Here is a 21,430-nt window from a genome sequence, read left to right on the forward strand (position 1 = left end):
TTCTGATAGGGAATTTAGATTGTGAGCCCCATTGGGGACAGTGATGATAATGTGTGAAAACTGTAAAGCGCTGCGGAATATGTTAGAGCTATATAAAAAATAAATAAAAACTATAGATTATTATTAGGTGAGTATGTCATATTTTTTTTTTTTTTTTTAATCACAGCTACAGCATATGGGGCATACTAGTCTATGGAGCATCTTATGGGGCCATAATCAGCATTTGTGCAGCATTATACGGGGCAAATATCTCTATGGAGTATATTATGGGGCTATGTGCAGCATTATATTGGGCAAGTATTTCTATGGGGCATCTTATGGGGCCATAATCAGCATTTGTGGAGCATTATATGGGCAAATGTGTCTATGGAGCATCTTATGGGGCCATAATCCACATTTGTGCAGCATTATACGGGGCATATTTTAATATGGAGCATCTTATGGGGCCCATCATAAACTGCATGGAGCATTATATGGGACGTATTTTGTATGGAGCATCTTATGGGGCCATCATGAACTGTATGGAGCATTATATGGGTCTCCTGATTCTATATGGATATTCAAAAACAACCTACTGATGTCTCAATTAATTTTACTTTTATTGGTATCGATTTTTATTTTTTAAATTTACTGGTAGCCGCTGCATTTCCCACCCTAGGCTTATACTCGATTCATTAAGTTTTCCCAGTTTTTTGTGGCAAAATTAGGGGTCTTGGCTTATACTCAGGTCAGCTTATACTCGAGTATATACGGTAAGTGGAAATGCCTCAAGACAAGAAAATGATGCTCAGTAGTATGTGTGGCCTCCACGTGCCTGTATGACCTCCATACAATGCCTGCACATGCTTCTGATGAGACAACGGATGTTCTCCTGAGGGATCTCCTCCCAGACCTGGATTAAACAGCAGACAAATCCTGGACAGTCTGCGGTGCAACATGGCATTGGTGGATGGAATGAGACTTGATGTCCCAGATGTGCTTGATTTGTATTCGGGTCAGGGGAACAGGCAGGCCAGTTCATAGCATCAATACCTTCATAATACAGGAACTGCTGACATTTCAGCCATAAGAGGCCTAGCATTGTCATGCATCAGAAGGAACCCAGGGCCCAGTGCAGCTGCACATGATCTCACAATGGGTCTGAGGATCTCATTCCGGTACCAGATGGCAGTCGGGGTACCTCTGACAAGCATATTGAGGGCTGTGCGGACCTCAAAAGAAAAATGCCTCTCCACACCATTACTGACCTACTGCCAAATTGGTCATGCTAGAGCATGTTACAGGCAGCAGAGCGTTCTCCACAGTGTCTCCAGACTGTCATGTCTTTCACGTGTTCAGTGTGAACCTGCTTTCATCTGTGAAGAGCACAAGGCGCCAATGTTGAATCTGACAATTTTGATGTTCTCTGGCAAATGCCAATTGCCCACTTGTGGATGTCAGGCTATCATACCCCCTCATGGAGTCTGTTTCTGACAGTTTGAGCAGACACATGGATGTTCGTGGCCTGCTGGAGGTAATTTTGCCCATCCATATCTCCTGGTGTACTGGCCTGTCTCCTCGTATCTTCTCCATGCTTTGGACACTGCTGACAGACACAGCTACCCTTCTTTCCACATCTCGCATTGATGAACAATTCTGGATAAGCTGCACAATCTGAGCAACTTCTGTGGGTTGTAGACCCGCCCCATGCTACTGTACAGTACCTCTAGGGATGAGAGCAGTGACAAAATGCAAAAGTGACCAAAACAACCAAAAAGGATGAGAACAGAGAAATGGTCTGTGGTCATTCCCCGCTGAACCACTCCTCTATAGGGGTTTTCTTGCTAATTGCCTATCATTTTTACCTGTTGTCTGTTCCATTTGCACAACCGCAGGAGAAATTGATTCACATTCTGTGTTGCTTCATAACTGGACAGGTTGATTTCACAGAAGTGTGATTGGCTTGGAGTTGCATTGTGTTGTTTAAGCATTCCCTTTATCTTTTTGAGCAATGTGTATGTGTAAAGTATACTTGTATAATTTATTTATATATTTTTTTCAAATCCGTTAGTGTATTTGGCATTAATCATTGATTTCAAGGAATCTGTCATTAGGATCAGCCCTCCAATGCCATCAATATGGGCTTACAGGTCATAGGCCGGTTTCACATTAGCGTTTTGAGGAGCTGCGGACTTCCTCTGTGAAGCCCCGCCCTCGGCCGCACCTCAGCCGTTAGCTCCACCTACTTCTGCATGCTGCCTGCATGCGGCCTGCGTACCTATCTTTAACATTAGGTACGCAGGTCGTTTGGCTGTATGCGGATGCTTCCGCATGCGTCGTTTATGCCTCCAGTGTACAGTATAAAGTTTTAAAAAAACAAACACAAACCCACATACTTGCCTCTTGTACCTTTGTTCTGCACGGAGGGCTGTGTTCCCCCAGCGATTTTGTGACACAGGCTGCATAAAAAATGTCACAAAATTGTCAGGGGTCACAGTGCTCAGTGTTGGCTGCTGCCACCTTGTGGCTTACACTAATAGCAGAAAGTCAACTGCTATGAAGGGTACACCCACCTACTACTGGCAACAGACTAAACTAGTTTTTAGGATTATGTAGAAGGCACTCACTTTTCTGTGTCATCCCCCTTTCTTTTGCCTTTCACCATATCTGATTCGAGGGAAGAGCACCCATGCCAGCCATGGCACCCATCCATCCTTACCTGTTGTGCACGTACCTTTTCCGCTCAGACTAGCCTGATTTGATCTGTTCTGCCTGTGCATGCCCCCCACCCCAGTTAAGGCCGCATCAGAGCCTTCCTCCTCGCAACAGTACAGTGCTTTTCCTAACCTATTAACTCAGTTGGTGTCTAAACAAACCAGTTTCCCAATCCCTAGATACTGTTGTGGAGCGTCTACTTGATCACCACTACCACCACTGGTAGAGATGGGGGGGGAAAGGATCAATTGGCTAATTTCTGGTAAAAAAGGTTCAGATCTTTATTTCACATTATTAAAAACTAATTGTGCACACAATTTAAAAAAGTGCCCATTGTCTGGACAATTAGTTTTTAATCATGTGAAATAAAGATCTGAACCTTTTTACCAGAAATTAGCCAATGGATCCTTTTATTTCCTTTTTCTCTGAATCTTCCATTGGTCAAACTGACTTGAATCCTAGCTAAATCAGTGAGGCGCAACTGTCTATATACTACACGATAAAGCTTATTTTCACTTTTTTTTTCCACCACTGGTACTCTTGCCACTTCCCAGATTTAGTTAGAACCACAAGCTGAGACCTCTTGGCATGGCAGATCACGCACACGAAACAGGCTTCCAAGCTCTGTCTTTCTCTGCGGCCCCTTTTGTCATTCTTTTCTATGCACTTTCTACAACCCGCTCTCCCTCTCCTGACCGTCTTATTCAGAATTCTAAATGGACATCGACCATGCCTCTAAAATTAGACACTTGGTTTACAGCTTTATTCAGGCTAATAACATTCAGAGCTTCAAGAGAATAAAATACAACCTCAGAAACATCAGTAACTTTATGAAGTTTGAGGTCCCGACCAGGCAATGGAAACACCCAAAGAGGCATATTCAAAGCTTAAACATTTGGACATTCTTCTGCTGATCTTTCTAAATGGTCATCCATTCCTACCGTATCTCGCTTATCCAAATCCTCTAGTTTACCATCAACATACAATGTTTATCTAAAGAATCCGACAAATCGGTTTTTGGCTCTTCTTTTGTAACTACTTAAAGGGAACATGTCACCAGAAAAATATTAACCTGCAGTTTAATGACATTCTTAACCTGCCTGGCACGTGCCCTTAGCTGAACGAAGAGGGAAGAAAATGGACTTTATTCTCTCTGCAGCGTTCCCCTTTCAGTCACTGGAGCAGTGACGCCTCTGGTTCTCTCATAGCTCTGAGTATACAGAGCGGTGGCTGTAACTGCGCCCCAACCCTGGCTGTCAGTCAACCATAATGCACGACAAGTGTCAGCCAGGGCTAGGAGCACAGTTACAGCTTCCTCTCTGTATACTTGGAGCAGTGACTGACCTCACGCCGGTTCCACCTCCCAACTGAAATAACACCGCCATCCCTGACTGACGACAGCCCCAATTCAGAATCATGGTGTGGTTTCAGTCACGGAGGCAGTGCCAGTGCTGGTTCTGTCACAGCTCTGACTTTACAGAGGGGCGGCTGTAACCGCACCCTTGGCCCCCAGCATGGTTACAGCTGCCGCTTTGTATTCTCAGAGCTGTGACTAAAACAAGAATGCTGCAAGGGAGAATAGTTAATTTTCTCCCCGCAGTGTTCGACTACGTGCAGGTGCCAGCCTTCATAATAAAGCAATTAATTTGCAGGTTATGTTCACACGATCAGTAAATGCTGCGGGTTGGACGCTGTGTACTTGTGCAGCGTCCAACCCTTACAGCATACTGGATGGGATTTCAAGAAATCCTGTGACCACAGATGCCCGCGGATCTCCCACTGAGACGGACATGCGGCTCTCTCCAGACCACAGTATGTCAATTTCTCTTGCGGAGACGCGAGCTTCCAAAACAGAAATTTCAGCTGTACAATGTATTGGACTCATACCCTTGTTTTTTTTTCTTTTTCCTGTGGTGACAGGTCTCATAAGCAATTTTTCCATGGAGAATATATATATATATATATATATATATATATATATATATATATATATATATATATATATATATATATATATATATTATATATATATTCTCCATGGAAAAATATATATTCTCTATCCTAATATTCCTAATCTTATTTGGGGACAGCCCCTTTAAGTCAGCCTACCGTTTCCCTTGCTCACCAAACTGATAGAAGATCAAAGCTCCCTGGCCCAGCTGCATGTGAGGAACTCATTTTTTCTGTTTATTGGCATCAGTAAACACCCATGTTCTCTCCATGCACCAATGAATCCTATGAGAAAAGAGATTTTTCAATGCATATTAAAAACCACAAATTGATCCAGAATTTGAATATTTAGCGTGATAAGTCTTCACTAACAGAAGTTTATGAATTGCTTATATACCTTAGATAACCGAGCAAGTGTTTGACCAACTGCTATATCTTCCAAACCTTGTGTAGAAAAGCTACACAGGTTGGCCGAGCATGCATGCATTTTTGATTGGAGGCGTGTAGTGTAATGCGAATAACACAAAAATCATTGCATGAAATATATACAGGTGCTTCTCACAAATTTAGAATATGATCGAAAAGTTAATTTTCTTCAGTTCTTCAATACAAAAAGTGAAAACTCATATATTCTATAGTCATCACAAACAGTGATCTATTTCAAGTGTTTCTGTTAATGTTGATGATTATGGCTTACAGCCAATAAAACCCAGAAGTCATTTTCTCAGTAAATTTGAATAAGAAAAAACACCTGTAAAGGCATCCTATGCGTTTAAAAAGGTCTTAGCCTGTTTCAGTAGGCTCCACAATCATGGGGAAGACTGCTCACTTGACAGATGTCCAGAAGGCAGTCATTGACACACTCCACAAGGATGGTAAGCCACAAAAGGTCATCGCTAAAGCAGCTGGCTGTTCAGAGTGCTGTATGCAAGCATATTAATGTAAAGTTGAGTGGAAAGAAAAAGTGTGTTAGAAAAAGGTGCTCGAGCAACCGGGATAACCACAACCTTGAAAGGATTATGAAAAGGCCATTCACTGTGCTTGATAGGCGAGTTTGCTGCCCAGACCTTAACCCCATAGAAAATCTATGGGGTATTATCAAGAGGAAGATGAGACACCAGACCCAACAATGCAGACGAGCTGAAGGCTGTTATCAAAGCAACCTGGGCTTCCATAGCACCTCAGCAGTGCAACAGGCTGATCGCCTCCTTGCCACGCCACATTGATGCAGTAATTGATGCAAAAGGAGCTCCGACCAAGTATTGAGTGCATTTACTGAGCATACAAATCAGTAGGCCAACATTTTGGATTTTAAAATAATTTTTCAAGCTGGTGTTATAAAGTATTCTAATTTACTGAGATCATGACTTTTGGGTTTTCATTGGCTGTAAGCCATAATCATCAACATAAAAAGACATAAACACTTGAAATAGATCACGGTTTTCACTTTTTGTATTGAAGAACGGAAATAAATTTAACTTTTTGATAATATTTTAATTTTGTGAGAAGCACTTGTACCTCCCACGTTTTAATGTCAGACAAGTTGGGAGGACTCCATAGTCATTGCGATGGTCCTGCTGAAATGAGCAGGTTTGAATTATTTCTTATTAGTATTTAATAACACGTCCGTGTTCCGTGATTTAACTGTTTCATTGTCTGTTTTAGCAAACTTGATCTCTTCAAGCAAAGCTCCTCTGCTTGGCAGTTTTCAACCTAACCTTCCCATAATACAGGGCAACCTGCGAGATCTGTTTAACAAACACAGCCATGGTATTCTTTTAGCCAAACTGCCAAGTATATACAAGGAGACCTTCAAGCAAGATCTTGATGGTGAAGTGTTAAAACAAGTTGTGAATTGGAGCCACTTATGCACGGTATGGAACATCTTGTAATTCTGTATAGTCAAACATCATAATTCGACTCCGCACTGCACTGAATCCTGGAATGTATCAAGATTGGTGCTACTGTGGGTCTTTAACCCCTTCACCATCTTGGGTTTTTCTATTCAAGGTTCTGTTTTTTGCTACTCTTCAGAGCCCTTTTTTTTGTTTTACGTTCAATATGGCCATGTGTTTTTTTTTTTTTTTTTGTTTTTTTTTTTTCTTCATAGCTTCTCCATTTTTCAGGATCTGGGGCTGGGTGAGGGCTTATTATTTGCGTGCCAAGCTGATGTTTTTATTGATACCATTTTGGTGTACATGGGTCATTCCATGTCAAGTGAACCAATGATTTTTAACTTTACTTCTAATTCTTTTGAGATTTTGTTATCTGGTAATAGTGTGTCAGAGAATGCAAAATGTGAAGGAAGAAAAATTCTAGAATTTTTTTTTTTTTTTTAATGATTTTCAAAGTTCGGAAAAAGTGCGAATTTCGGTGTTGCCTGCCTTTACATTTAACAAAATAAACACCATTCTTCTCAGAACTGTACAGGCTTTCACCAGATATCTCACAAGAGTATCTTTGGTAATATTTTACCCATGCGAACGCAAACGCAAAATTTCTCCTTCGCCTCATTGGGGGACACAGACCGTGGGTGTATGCTGCTGCCACTAGGAGGCTGACACTAAGTGATACAAAGAAAGTTAGCTCCTCCTCTGCAGTATACACCCTCCTGCTGGCTCTCAGCTAACCAGTTCTTGCTTAGTGTCCGTAGGAGGCACACAGAAGGGTCTGCCATTCACACCCCAAAAACTCTTTTTACCTTTACACTGGATGAATGGGGCGACAGATTTTTTCATGTTCCGATCTCTCCGAACCAACAACAGGTGAGCACGGGAGTTTTACCTCTCCGTATCCTCTCCTGCAACGTGGGATGCCACTGCCTGAGCTGATTCTAGGGGCGACGGGCCCCTTCAAGGGCACCGATCTCCCCGCTCCCTTATCAGACGAGCATTGGAGTGTCACCTCCAGTATCCCCTTCTGCAGCCAGGCCTAATGGCAGACATCCAGCCCTGCCCACCAGGTTTTACCCTCGGCTGTTCAGAGGCACTTTCCAGCGTGGCGTCCGAGCAACCCCCACTGCACCACAACTATTAAAAGCGGATGGTACAAGGAGGCGGACGGTTCCTCTCCACCTCCAAAGGGACGATGGATTGAGGACTGTCCAAACAGTAGCAACAGCACAGGATCTCTTTCTACTTTCTGACCTGCTGAACAAAGCTGCATACTGGGGTAGGTGTTGTGAATTCTGCTTTTGGGCTCCCTCCGGTGGTTGTAGGTGGTAATGCAGTTGTCCCTGGCCTGCAGTCCTGGACAGGTGTATCTGCTAATTGCAATTCTGACTGGGGTATTTAGGTTTTCAGGACTCATTAGTCCTTTCCAGTTGTCAATGTTTCTTGGGAAGTGTTGGATCCCTGTCTGGCTTCTCCTGCTTAGCTGCCAATTCAGCAAAGATAAGTGTCTTTTTCTTTTTCTATGGCACACAAGCTGTGTGCTTGTTTTTTGATTGTATTCCTGCTCTGAGTGTAGAAGTCTCTGGAGTTGCAGATATACGTTCCACGTGTTTAGTTAGATGGAGGAATTTTTTGTATAATCTGCTGTGGATTTTTTTGGATGGGTTTTAATACTGACCGCACAGGACTCTGTTCTATCCTTTCCTATTTTAGCTAGAGTGGCCTCATGTGCTAAATCCTGTTTTCTGCCTGTGCTTGTCTTTCCTCTCCTACTCCCAGCCAATATTTGTGGGGGGCTGCCTATCCTTTGGGGTTCTGCTCTGAGGCAAGGTAGAATTCCTATTTCCATGTTTAGGGGTATTTAGTCCTCCGGCTGTGACGAGGTGTCTAGGGCTTGTTAGGTACACCCCACGGCTACTTCTAGTTGCGGTGTTAAGATCAAAATTTGCGGTCAGTATAGTTACCACCTACTCCAGTGAAAGTTTTCATGCTGCTCCAAGGTCACCGGATCATAACAGTACAACTGGCCAATAATGAGTTAAATGCATCTCAGAAGAAGGGAAGAAGGGTGTTGAGCCATTTTTTTTCTATAGTCTGCTTTATCTTCTCTTCCCTCTTTATCTCTGGGTGGCTGAGGAGCCTAGTGCTAGCATGAATGTTCAGGAATTGGCTTCTCGTGTAGACCAGCTTGCTGCTAGGGTACAGGGTATTTCTGATTATATTGTTCAGACTCCTGTTTTAGAGCCGAAGATTCCTACTCCTGATTTGTTTTTTGGTGACAGGTCCAAATTTTTGAGTTTTAAAAACAACTGTAAACTGTTTTTTTGCTTTGAGACCTCGATCCTCCGGTGATTCCATTCAGCAGGTTAAAATCGTCATCTCCCTGCTGCGTGGCGACCCGCAGGATTGGGCGTTTTCCCTGGAATCTGGGAATCCGGCTTTGCTTAATGTAGATTCCTTTTTTCAGGCTTTAGGATTATTATATGATGAACCTAATTCTGTGGATCAAGCTGAGAAGACCTTGTTGGCCTTGTCTCAGGGTCAAGAGGTGGCAGAATTGTATTGTCAGAAAATCAGAAAATGGTCTGTGTTGACTAAATGGAATAATGTTGCTTTGGCGGCAATTTTCAGAAAGGGTCTTTCTGAATCCATTAAAGATGTTATGGTGGGGTTTCCCACGCCTTCCGGTCTGAGTGATTCTATGTCTCTGGCCATTCAGATTGACCGGCGCTTGCGGGAGCGCAGAACTGTGCGCACTGTGGCGTTGTCCTCAGAGCAGATTCCTGAGCCAATGCAGTGTGATAGGATTCTGTCTAGAACGGAAAGACAAGGATTCAGACGTCAGAATGGGTTGTGTTATTATTGTGGCGACGCTTCTCATGTCATTTCAGTCTGCCCTAAGCGGACAAAGAGGATCGCTAGTTCATTTACCATCAGTACTGTACAACCTAAATTTCTGTTTTCTGTGTCCTTGATCTGCTCATTGTCATCATTTTCTGTCATGGCGTTTGTGGATTCAGGCGCCGCCTTGAACTTAATGGACTTTGAGCTTGCCAGGCGTTGTGGTTTTCCCTTGCAGCCTTTGCAGAACCCTATTCCTTTAAGGGGCATTGATGCTAAACCCTTGGCTAAAAATAAGCCCCAGTTTTGGGCACACGTGACCATGCGCATGTCGCCAGCCCATCAGGAAGATTGTCGATTTCTGGTGTTGCATAATTTGCATGATGCTATCGTGCTGGGTTTTCCGTGGTTGCAGGTACATAATCCTGTGTTGGATTGGAAGTCCATGTCTGTGACTAGTTGGGGTTGTCAGGGGGTTCATAATGATGTTTCCTTGATGTCAATCTCCTCTTCTTCCTCTTCTGAAATTCCCGAGTTTTTGTCTGATTTTCAGGATGTATTCGATGAGCCCAAGTCCAGTTTCCTCCCACCGCACAGGGACTGCAATCGTGCTATTGACTTGATTCCAGGCTGTAAGTTTCCTAAGGGTCGACTTTTCAACCTGTCTGTGCCTGAACATACCGCCATGCGGAGCTATATTAAGGAGTCTTTGGAGAAAGGGCATATTCGGCCATCTTCTTCACCGTTGGGAGCGGGGTTCTTTTTTGTTGCTAAAAAAGATGGTTCCTTGAGACCCTGTATTGATTATCGCCTCTTGAATAAGATCACGGTCAAGTTTCAATACCCTTTACCTTTGCTTACCGATTTGTTTGCTAGGATTAAGGGAGCTAGTTGGTTTACGAAGATTGACCTTCCGTGGACATATAATCTTGTTCGTATTAAGCAGGGTGATGAATGGAAAACTGCGTTTAACACGCCCGAAGGCCATTTTGAATACCTTGTGATGCCATTCGAGCTCACTAATGAACATCCTAAATAGGCACTGTAAGCGGTTTATACCTTGTGGGAATAAAAGGACTAGAAATAGGAAAAACCCAATGTGGCTAAACAAAGAAGTAAGACAGGCAATTAACAGTAAAAAGAAAGCATTTGCACTACTAAAGCAGGATGGCACCATTGAAGCTCTAAAAAACTATAGGGAGAAAAATACTTTATCTAAAAAACTAATTAAAGCTGCCAAAAAGGAAACAGAGAAGCACATTGCTAAGGAGAGTAAAACTAATCCCAAACTGTTCTTCAACTATATCAATAGTAAAAGAATAAAAACTGAAAATGTAGGCCCCTTAAAAAATAGTGAGGAAAGAATGGTTGTAGATGACGAGGAAAAAGCTAACATATTAAACACCTTCTTCTCCACGGTATTCACGGTGGAAAATGAAATGCTAGGTGAAATCCCAAGAAACAATAAAAACCCTATATTAAGGGTCACCAATCTAACCCAAGAAGAGGTGCGAAACCGGCTAAATAAGATTAAAATAGATAAATCTCCGGGTCCGGATGGCATACACCCACGAGTACTAAGAGAACTAAGTAATGTAATAGATAAACCATTATTTCTTATTTTTAGGGACTCTATAGCGACAGGGTCTGTTCCGCAGGATTGGCGCATAGCAAATGTGGTGCCAATATTCAAAACGGGCTCTAAAAGTGAACCTGGAAATTATAGGCCAGTAAGTCTAACCTCTATTGTTGGTAAAATATTTGAAGGGTTTCTGAGGGATGTTATTCTGGATTATCTCAATGAGAATAACTGTTTAACTCCATATCAGCATTGGTTTGACAGGAGCGATTTCTCATAAACCCATCTAATCAGTTTTTATGAAGAGGTAAGCTATAGGCTGGACCACGGTGAGTCATTGGACGTGGTATATCTCGATTTTTCCAAAGCGTTTGATACCGTGCCGCACAAGAGGTTGGTACACAAAATGAGAATGCTTGGTCTGGGGGAAAATGTGTGTAAATGGGTTAGTAACTGGCTTAGTGATAGAAAGCAGAGGATGGTTATAAATGGTATAGTCTCTAACTGGGTCGCTGTGACCAGTGGGGTACCGCAGGGGTCGGTATTGGGACCTGTTCTCTTCAACATATTCATTAATGATCTGGTAGAAGGTTTACACAGTAAAATATCGATATTTGCAGATGATACAAAACTATGTAAAACAGTTAATACAAGAGAAGATAGTATTCTGCTACAGATGGATCTGGATAAGTTGGAAACTTGGGCTGAAAGGTGGCAGATGAGGTTTAACAATGATAAATGTAAGGTTATACACATGGGAAGAAGGAATCAATGTCACCATTACACACTGAATGGGAAACCACTGGGTAAATCTGACAGGGAGAAGGACTTGGGGATCCTAGTTAATGATAAACTTACCTGGAGCAGCCAGTGCCAGGCAGCAGCTGCCAAGGCAAACAGGATCATGGGGTGCATTAAAAGAGGTCTGGATACACATGATGAGAGCATTATACTGCCTCTGTACAAATCCCTAGTTAGACCGCACATGGAGTACTGTGTCCAGTTTTGGGCACCGGTGCTCAGGAAGGATATAATGGAACTAGAGAGAGTACAAAGGAGGGCAACAAAATTAATAAAGGGGATGGGAGAACTACAATATCCAGATAGATTAGCGAAATTAGGATTATTTAGTCTAGAAAAAAGACGACTGAGGGGCGATCTAATAACCATGTATAAGTATATAAGGGGACAATACAAATATCTCGCTGAGGATCTGTTTATACCAAGGAAGGTGACGGGCACAAGGGGGCATTCTTTGCGTCTGGAGGAGAGAAGGTTTTTCCACCAACATAGAAGAGGATTCTTTACTGTTAGGGCAGTGAGAATCTGGAATTGCTTGCCTGAGGAGGTGGTGATGGCGAACTCAGTCGGGGGGTTCAAGAGAGGCCTGGATGTCTTCCTGGAGCAGAACAATATTGTATCATACAATTAGGTTCTGTAGAAGGACGTAGATCTGGGGATTTATTATGATGGAATATAGGCTGAACTGGATGGACAAATGTCTTTTTTCGGCCTTACTAACTATGTTACTATGTTACTAATGCTCCATCTGTTTTTCAGTCCTTCATGCATGATATATTCCGGACTTATCTTGATAAATTCTTGATTGTATATTTGGACGATATTTTGATTTTTTCCGATGATTGGGAGTCTCATGTGGAACAGGTCAGGATGGTATTTCAGATCCTTCGTGACAATGCCCTGTTTGTGAAGGGGTCTAAGTGTCTCTTTGGGGTGCAGAAGGTTTCCTTTTTGGGCTTTATTTTTTCTCCCTCATCTATAGAGATGGATCCGGTTAAGGTTCAGGCCATTCATGATCGGATTCAGCCCACATCCGTGAAGAGCCTTCTGAAATTTTTGGGTTTTGCAAATTTTTATCGCCGTTTCATTGCTAATTTTTCCAGCGTGGTTAAACCCTTGACCGATTTGACGAAGAAAGGCGCTGATGTGGCGAATTGGTCCTCTGCGGCTGTCTCTGCCTTTCAGGAGCTAAAACGTCGATTTACTTCTGCTCCGGTGTTGCGCCAACCGGATGTTTCTCTTCCGTTTCAGGTTGAGGTTGACGCTTCTGAAATTGGGGCAGGGGCCGTTTTGTCTCAGAGGGATCCTGTTGGTTCCTTAATGAAACCGTGTGCCTTCTTTTCCCGTAAGTTTTCACCTGCTGAACGCAATTATGATGTCGGCAATCGGGAGTTGTTGGCTATGAAGTGGGCGTTTGAGGAGTGGCGACATTGGCTTGAGGGAGTTAAGCACCGTATTGTGGTCTTGACCGATCATAAGAATTTGATTTACCTCGAGTCTGCCAAACTGCTGAATCCTAGACAGGCTCGTTGGGCCTTGTTTTTTTCCCGTTTTGATTTCATGGTCTCGTACCTTCTGGGTTCTAAGAATATTAAGGCTGATGCCCTCTCTAGGAGTTTTTTGCCTGATTCTCCTGAGGTCTTAGAACCGGTTGGTATTCTGAAAGAAGGGGTGGTCCTTTCTGCCATATCCCCTGATTTACGACGGGTTCTTCAGGAATTTCAGGCTGACAAACCTGACCGCTGTCCTGTGGGGAAACTGTTTGTTCCTGACAGATGGACTAGTAGAGTGATTTCTGAGGTTCACTGTTCCGTGTTGGCTGGTCATCCTGGCATTTTTGGTACCAGAGACTTGGTTGGTAGGTCCTTTTGGTGGCCTTCTTTGTCGCGTGATGTGCGTTCTTTTGTGCAGTCCTCCTGTGGGACTTGTGCGCGGACCAAGCCTTGGTGTTCCCGTGCTAGTGGGTTGCTTTTGCCATTGCCGGTCCCTGAGAGGCCCTGGACGCATATTTCTATGGATTTTATTTCCGATCTTCCGGTTTCCCAGAGGATGTCGGTTATCTGGGTTGTTTGTGACCGGTTCTCTAAGATGGTTCATTTGGTGCCTTTGCCTAAATTACCTTCCTCTTCGGATTTGGTTCCGTTGTTTTTTCAGCATGTGGTCCATTTGCATGGTATTCCGGAGAATATTGTGTCCGACAGAGTTTCCCAGTTTGTTTCTAGGTTTTGGCGGGCCTTTTGTGCTAGGCTGGGCATTGATTTGTCTTTTTCTTCTGCGTTTCATCCTCAGACAAATGGTCAGACCGAGCGAACTAATCAGACTTTGGAGACTTATTTGAGATGCTTTGTGTCTGCTGATCAGAATGATTGGGTGGCTTTCTTGCCATTGGCCGAGTTTTCCCTTAATAATCGGGCTAGTTCGGCTACTTTGGTTTCGCCTTTCTTTTGTAATTTTGGTTTTCATCCCCATTTTTCTTCTGGGCAGGTTGAGCCTTCTGACTGTCCTGGTGTGGATTCTGTGGTTGACAGGTTGCAGCAGATTTGGGCTCATGTGGTGGACAATTTGGTGTTGTCTCAGGAGGAGGCTCAACGTTTTGCTAACCGTCGTCGGTGTGTTGGTTCCCGGCTTGGGGTTGGGGATCTGGTCTGGTTGTCTTCCCGTCATGTTCCTATGAAGGTTTCTTCTCCTAAGTTTAAGCCTCGGTTTATTGGTCCTTATAGGATTTCTGAGATTATTAATCCGGTGTCTTTTCGACTGGCGCTTCCTGCCTCTTTTGCGATCCATAATGTCTTCCATAGATCTTTATTGCGGAAATATGTGGAGCCCGTTGTTCCCTCTGTTGATCCTCCGGCCCCTGTGTTGGTTGATGGGGAGTTGGAATATGTTGTTGAGAAGATTTTGGATTCCCGTTTTTCGAGGCGGAAGCTTCAGTACCTTGTCAAATGGAAGGGTTATGGCCAGGAGGATAATTCTTGGGTTTTTGCCACTGATGTCCATGCTGCTGATTTGGTTCGTGCCTTTCATCTGGCTCATCCTGATCGGCCTGGGGGCTCTGGTGAGGGTTCGGTGACCCCTCCTCAAGGGGGGGGGGGGTACTGTTGTGAATTGTGCTTTTGGGCTCCCTCCGGTGGTTGTAGGTGGTAATGCAGTTGTCCCTGGCCTGCAGCCCTGGACAGGTGTATCTGCTAATTGCAATTCTGACTGGGGTATTTAGGTTTGCAGGACTCATTAGTCCTTGCCAGTTGTCAATGTTTCTTGGGAAGTGTTGGATCCCTGTCTGGCTTCTCCTGCTTAGCTGCCAATTCAGCAAAGATAAGTGTCTTTTTCTTTTTCTATGGCACACAAGCTGTGTGCTTGTTTTTTGATTGTATTCCTGCTCTGAGTGTAGAAGTCTCTGGAGTTGCAGATATACGTTCCACGTGTTTAGTTAGATGGAGGAATTTTTTGTATAATCTGCTGTGGATATTTTTGGAAGGGTTTTAATACTGACCGCACAGGACTCTGTTCTATCCTTTCCTATTTTAGCTAGAGTGGCCTCGTGTGCTAAATCCTGTCTTCTGCCTGTGCTTGTCTTTCCTCTCCTACTCCCAGCCAATATTTGTGGGGGGCTGCCTGTCCTTTGGGGTTCTGCTCTGAGGCAAGGTAGAATTCCTATTTCCATCTTTAGGGGTATTTAGTCCTCCGGCTGTGACGAGGTGTCTAGGGCTGGTTAGGTACACCCCACGGCTACTTCTAGTTGCGGTGTTAAGATCAGGATTTGTGGTCAGTATAGTTACCACCTACTCCAGTGAAAGTTTTCATGCTGCTCCAAGGTCACCGAATCATAACAGTTAAGTGTCGGGGCTCGAGCGGTGGAGGTCTCTGCGCAACCGGCGGCTTTTTTTTCCCCTCGTTTTCCCTCGTTCAGCGCCGGCTGGCTTCAAAATTTTGCCCCCGGCTTCGGGTTTGTGTAGGCCGCAACCCGGAACTCCGCCCCCTGCTAGGCCGCGCTTCAGGCTCCACCTCTCACACACCGGCATTATTCAGCACTGAAGACAGCGCTATTCCAGAAGGGGGACTCAGAATCCCTCCCTCCACACCCCTTTCCCGCACGCATCGGCAGTATAAAGGTACTAGCGTTCCCTGTTTGTTTAATGCTTGCGACCTACAATCTCTGGTCTTAAAGGTGCATGTCCAGCAAGTGACTGGCAATAAGGCACTCGTTCAGTATTTCCTGGTCTTAAGGGTACATGATCGCATTCCCTGGTCTTAAAGACGCATGTCCTATAGTCGCTGGGTTTTTTCCCTGGCCTTAAAGACACATGACCAGCATTCCCTGGTCTTAAAGGTTCCCTAGTTTAGAGATTCATGACCAGTTTTCTCTGCTCTTAAAGTCATGACCAGCCAGAAGCCGGCCGCCTTTAACAGAGTACTTAGCTCAAATGAGCATAGGAGGCCGCCGCCGATCCCAGCTCTTCCCAGAGTACCTAGTTCCCCCCAAGGGGCTTCACATCTGGTGTAATCCATGGCTTTTCTGACGAGAGATGGAACCCTCTGGTTTGAAGTGCTCGCAAGACCACATGTATTCTAGAAACGGAACAAGACTCCGCATATGAATCAGACATCGCCTTGGATCTGAACTCGCCAGAGCCTCAGAACAGGATCGATTCGCCCATTTATGCCACAATCTCTGTAATTTGACAAGGTCTTCCTCTAGATCATGCAGGGTCCCTCAAAAACAGAAACCCTTAGTGGTGCATTTGCAATTTTCCTGGACAGCGAGCGTCCGGATAAGCGACTCAATGGCGAGCACCATGGTAGCGCAGTGGTAAACACCATGAAAAATCCCAAATGGACTTGCTCTAGAAACAGACTCTTCTTCAAGCGTCATGAGATGCCATGCCTGGTTTAACTGTTTAAGGGCGACGGGTCCTTCAAAAGTCACCGATGTCCTTCCACCAGCATCAAATGAGCACATGGAGTGTTGTCTCCACGTATACTCTGCGTGACGGGTCCTTCAAAGGACACCGATCTCCTCACACCAGCATCAAATGAGCACATGTAGTGTCTCCTCCACGTATACTCTGAGCACATGGAGTGGTCGCCTCACGTACAGTACAGACCAAAAGTTTGGACACACCTTCTCATTTAAAGATTTTTCTGTATTTTCATAACTATGAAAATTGTACATTCACACTGAAGGCATCAAAACTATGAATTAACACCAGACTTCTGCACAACACAACTGATGGTCCCATCTCGATTTATAAGGCAAGAAATCCCACTAATTAAACCTGACAGGGCACACCTGTGAAATGAAAACTATTCCCGGTGACTACCTCTTGAAGCTCATCAAGAGAATGCCAAGAGTGTGCAAAGCAGTCATCAAAGCAAAAGGTGGCTACTTTGAAGAACCTAGAATATAAGACATAATTTCAGTTGTTTCACACTTTTTTGTTAAGTATATAATTCTACATGTAACATAGTAACATAGTAACATAGTTAGTAAGGCCGAAAAAAGACATTTGTCCATCCAGTTCAGCCTATATTCCATCATAATAAATCCCCAGATCTACGTCCTTCTACAGAACCTAATAATTGTATGATACAATATTGTTCTGCTCCAGGAAGACATCCAGGCCTCTCTTGAACCCCTCGACTGAGTTCGCCATCACCACCTCCTCAGGCAAGCAATTCCAGATTCTCACTGCCCTAACAGTAAAGAATCCTCTTCTATGTTGGTGGAAAAACCTTCTCTCCTCCAGACGCAAAGAATGCCCCCTTGTACCCGTCACCTTCCTTGGTATAAACAGATCCTGAGCGAGATATTTGTATTGTCCCCTTATATACTTATACATGGTTATTAGATCGCCCCTCAGTCGTCTTTTTTCTAGACTAAATAATCCTAATTTCGCTAATCTATCTGGGTATTGTAGTTCTCCCATCCCCTTTATTAATTTTGTTGCCCTCCTTTGTACTCTCTCTAGTTCCATTATATCCTTCCTGAGCACCGGTGCCCAAAACTGGACACAGTACTCCATGTGCGGTCTAACTAGGGATTTGTACAGAGGCAGTATAATGCTCTCATCATGTGTATCCAGACCTCTTTTAATGCACCCCATGATCCTGTTTGCCTTGGCAGCTGCTGCCTGGCACTGGCTGCTCCAGGTAAGTTTATCATTAACTAGGATCCCCAAGTCCTTCTCCCTGTCAGATTTACCCAGTGGTTTCCCGTTCAGTGTGTAATGGTGATATTGATTCCCTCTTCCCATGTGTATAACCTTACATTTATCATTGTTAAACCTCATCTGCCACCTTTCAGCCCAAGTTTCCAACTTATCCAGATCCATCTGTAGCAGAATACTATCTTCTCTTGTATTAACTGCTTTACATAGTTTTGTATCATCTGCAAATATCGATATTTTACTGTGTAAACCTTCTACCAGATCATTAATGAATATGTTGAAGAGAACAGGTCCCAATACTGACCCCTGCGGTACCCCACTGGTCACAGCGACCCAGTTAGAGACTATACCATTTATAACCACCCTCTGCTTTCTATCACTAAGCCAGTTACTAACCCATTTACACACATTTTCCCCCAGACCAAGCATTCTCATTTTGTGTACCAACCTCTTGTGCGGCACGGTATCAAACGCTTTGGAAAAATCGAGATATACCACGTCCAATGACTCACCGTGGTCCAGTCTATAGCTTACCTCTTCATAAAAACTGATTAGATTGGTTTGACAGGAGCGATTTCTCATAAACCCATGCTGATATGGAGTTAAACAGTTATTCTCATTGAGATAATCCAGAATAACATCCCTCAGAAACCCTTCAAATATTTTACCAACAATAGAGGTTAGACTTACTGGCCTATAATTTCCAGGTTCACTTTTAGAGCCCTTTTTGAATATTGGCACCACATTTGCTATGCGCCAGTCCTGCGGAACAGACCCTGTCGCTATAGAGTCCCTAAAAATAAGAAATAATGGTTTATCTATTACATTACTTAGTTCTCTTAGTACTCGTGGGTGTATGCCATCCGGACCCGGAGATTTATCTATTTTAATCTTATTTAGCCGGTTTCGCACCTCTTCTTGGGTTAGATTGGTGACTCTTAATATAGGGTTTTCATTGTTTCTTGGGATTTCACCTAGCATTTCATTTTCCACCGTGAATACCGTGGAGAAGAAGGTGTTTAATATGTTAGCTTTTTCCTCGTCATCTACAACCATTCTTTCCTCACTATTTTTTAAGGGGCCTACATTTTCAGTTTTTATTCTTTTACTATTGATATAGTTGAAGAACAGTTTGGGATTAGTTTTACTCTCTATGTGTTAATTCATAGTTTTGATGCCTTCAGTGTGAATGTACAATTTTCATAGTTATGAAAATACAGAAAAATCTTTAAGGCTAGTTTCACATTTGCCGCTGCGTTTTAACGCATATAAACGCATGTGTTTTTTCCCCCCTATATTTAACATTAAAAACGCATGCGTTTTTTTTGTACACGTTTGGCCGCGTTTGACGACGCATGCGTCGTTTCTATGCTTGCGTTTTGTTGCGGAAATGCAACATGTAGTAATTTCTAGAGGCGTTTTTTTTTTTTTTGCTGCAAAAAAAAGCATGCTTTTTTTGCTGCAAAAAAACGTATTGCTGTCTATGTAAACGCATGCGTTTTTAAGCACATGCGTTTGGTTGCGTTTTTGAACGCATGCGTTTCAATAGAGAAAAACATGTCTAGACACTGATAAGCCACCCCCCACCATCAAGGTGATAAAGGGATCCAAACCCTAACCCTAGGGATCCAAACCCTAACCCTAGGGATCCAAACCCTAACCCTAGCCATTTCTATTTATAGTGGGTTTTCTAGTTGATTTTTATGATTGGCGGCTGTCGCACACTAAAGACGCTTTTTATTCCAAAAAATATTTTTTGCGTTACCACATTTTGAGAGCTACAATTTTTCCATATTTTGGTCCACAGAGTCATGTCACACGCCCTCTGTAGTCCCATTGGCGGTGTCTGGATCTTGATTTTTCTCTTGTGAAATTTCTCATCATGCGTATCAAAAACGCAAACGCAGGAAAAAACGCATGTAAACGCGTAAAAACGCGGCGTTTTTTTAACCGCATGCGAAAACGCATGCGTCTAAAAAACGCAGCGTTTGTACGCGTTTACATGCGTTTTTTTCACCACCTGCGGATGCATTTTAAACGCAAATGTGAAACTAGCCTTAATGAGGTGTGTCCAAACTTTTGGTCTGTACTGTATACTCTGGGCGATGGGTCCTTCAAAGGACACCGATCTCACGTCATCACATGGAGTGCCCCTTCTATGTATACTCTGCTACCACCGGGCCTGATGTCAACACGGCCCTCCAGGGGACCCGTAGATGTACAGATGCCTTTTTGACGTCCGAGCACCGCCACCCTTATGCGGATAATGCGAGGAGGCGGACGATTCCTCTCCACCTCCCTGTTAAGAGGTTGGTTGATTGAGAGTTCATCCTTTTATCTCTGCACATTCAAAGACTGCAGCAACTCAAGAGATGGGTTCTTTTCCTCACCTGGCGGATGCAACGGCGCACTTTGCTGCCTGGCACCTACCAGTATTCCTGCCCGATGGATCATCTTTTAAAAATACCATGAACTGTCAGACTGACTCGTTCCGTCTTGCGGCATCGAGTTCAGCGCTTTACCCTTCCTTAGCTCACACTGGTTACCAGACCAATGGTCTACTGGTCGGACACCTTAGCTACTTTTATTTATAGAAAGATTGGAGTAGTGTCCGCAACACATAGGAGTGTCATATGTAAAATATGCTATACACCTCACCATAGGGTGCTTGGTCTATGAAGTTTTCTGTTACTTATGGTTCCAGTGTTGGTCTATATTTGTTTGTTTCAGATCAATTATCTCTCCTCCGGAGACAGTACAGCGGGCCATTCAAATCTCTTGAACGGGAGGCTTTCTGCTGCAAGTGTCTTTGAATGCGGCTAGTTGCGCGGCGCTGTCTGCAGCGAATCCCATTTCATTCAGCTTTATGGATCAGAGAATGGAAACATAATCTGCGTAAAAAAAAGAAAAAAACCTCTGTCATCACTCCCTTACAGATAAGTCGCTTATTCGGTGAGTAGTTGGGAGTGTTCCCCACGTGGGCACAAAGGATAGCAGGGTCCTATAGATCCAACCAACACTGGAAGGGTTGTCCAGGACAGTCTAGATCTGAGCGATCTTGGTTCCAAAAAGAGGACCGAAAGGTAAGACCGATCCTGGAACTCTAACTTCTAACAAGCTTCAAAAAGGTCATGCTCCTTGGGATAGAGTTCCCCCACTCGGCCATCACTTCAATAGGAAAAGCTGGAGTTTTTTTCTGGCATCCATCGACATTCGGGATGCTTACCTTCACAAGTCACGACCTTGCCCTTCGGCTTTGCTTCTGCTCCCAATGTGTTCGCCATTATCATGGCATTCTGGGTGCATGGCTGTCCTCTCCTATCTGGTCGACTTCCAGCCGTCCTTCCAGGATTACGCTGAGCCCGTCTATATCCATATGTACCTTACGATACCCTTCCTCACCTGGGCTAGTGGATAGACTCAGACAGGTCTTCCTCGTTTCCAGCCCAGCAGATATCCTTTTTAAGGATGATCCTGGACACCTCCAGAGGGTTGAAATCCTCCCTTGA

General features: G+C 43.8%; 1 protein-coding gene across 1 annotated transcript in view; it reads left to right on the forward strand.

Annotated features, from left to right (window-relative positions):
- Window positions 1–21,430, forward strand: part of TDRD7 (tudor domain containing 7) — a 161,333-nt gene that overhangs the window by 53,868 nt on the left and 86,035 nt on the right. The window contains exon 6 of the mRNA XM_069766726.1: window positions 6,310–6,518. Within this exon, the coding sequence (XP_069622827.1) occupies window positions 6,310–6,518 (209 nt within the window). The remainder of the gene's footprint in view (window positions 1–6,309; window positions 6,519–21,430) is intronic.

Source organism: Ranitomeya imitator, chromosome 1, assembly GCF_032444005.1.
Source record: "Ranitomeya imitator isolate aRanImi1 chromosome 1, aRanImi1.pri, whole genome shotgun sequence".
NCBI classification, from domain to species: domain Eukaryota; kingdom Metazoa; phylum Chordata; class Amphibia; order Anura; family Dendrobatidae; genus Ranitomeya; species Ranitomeya imitator.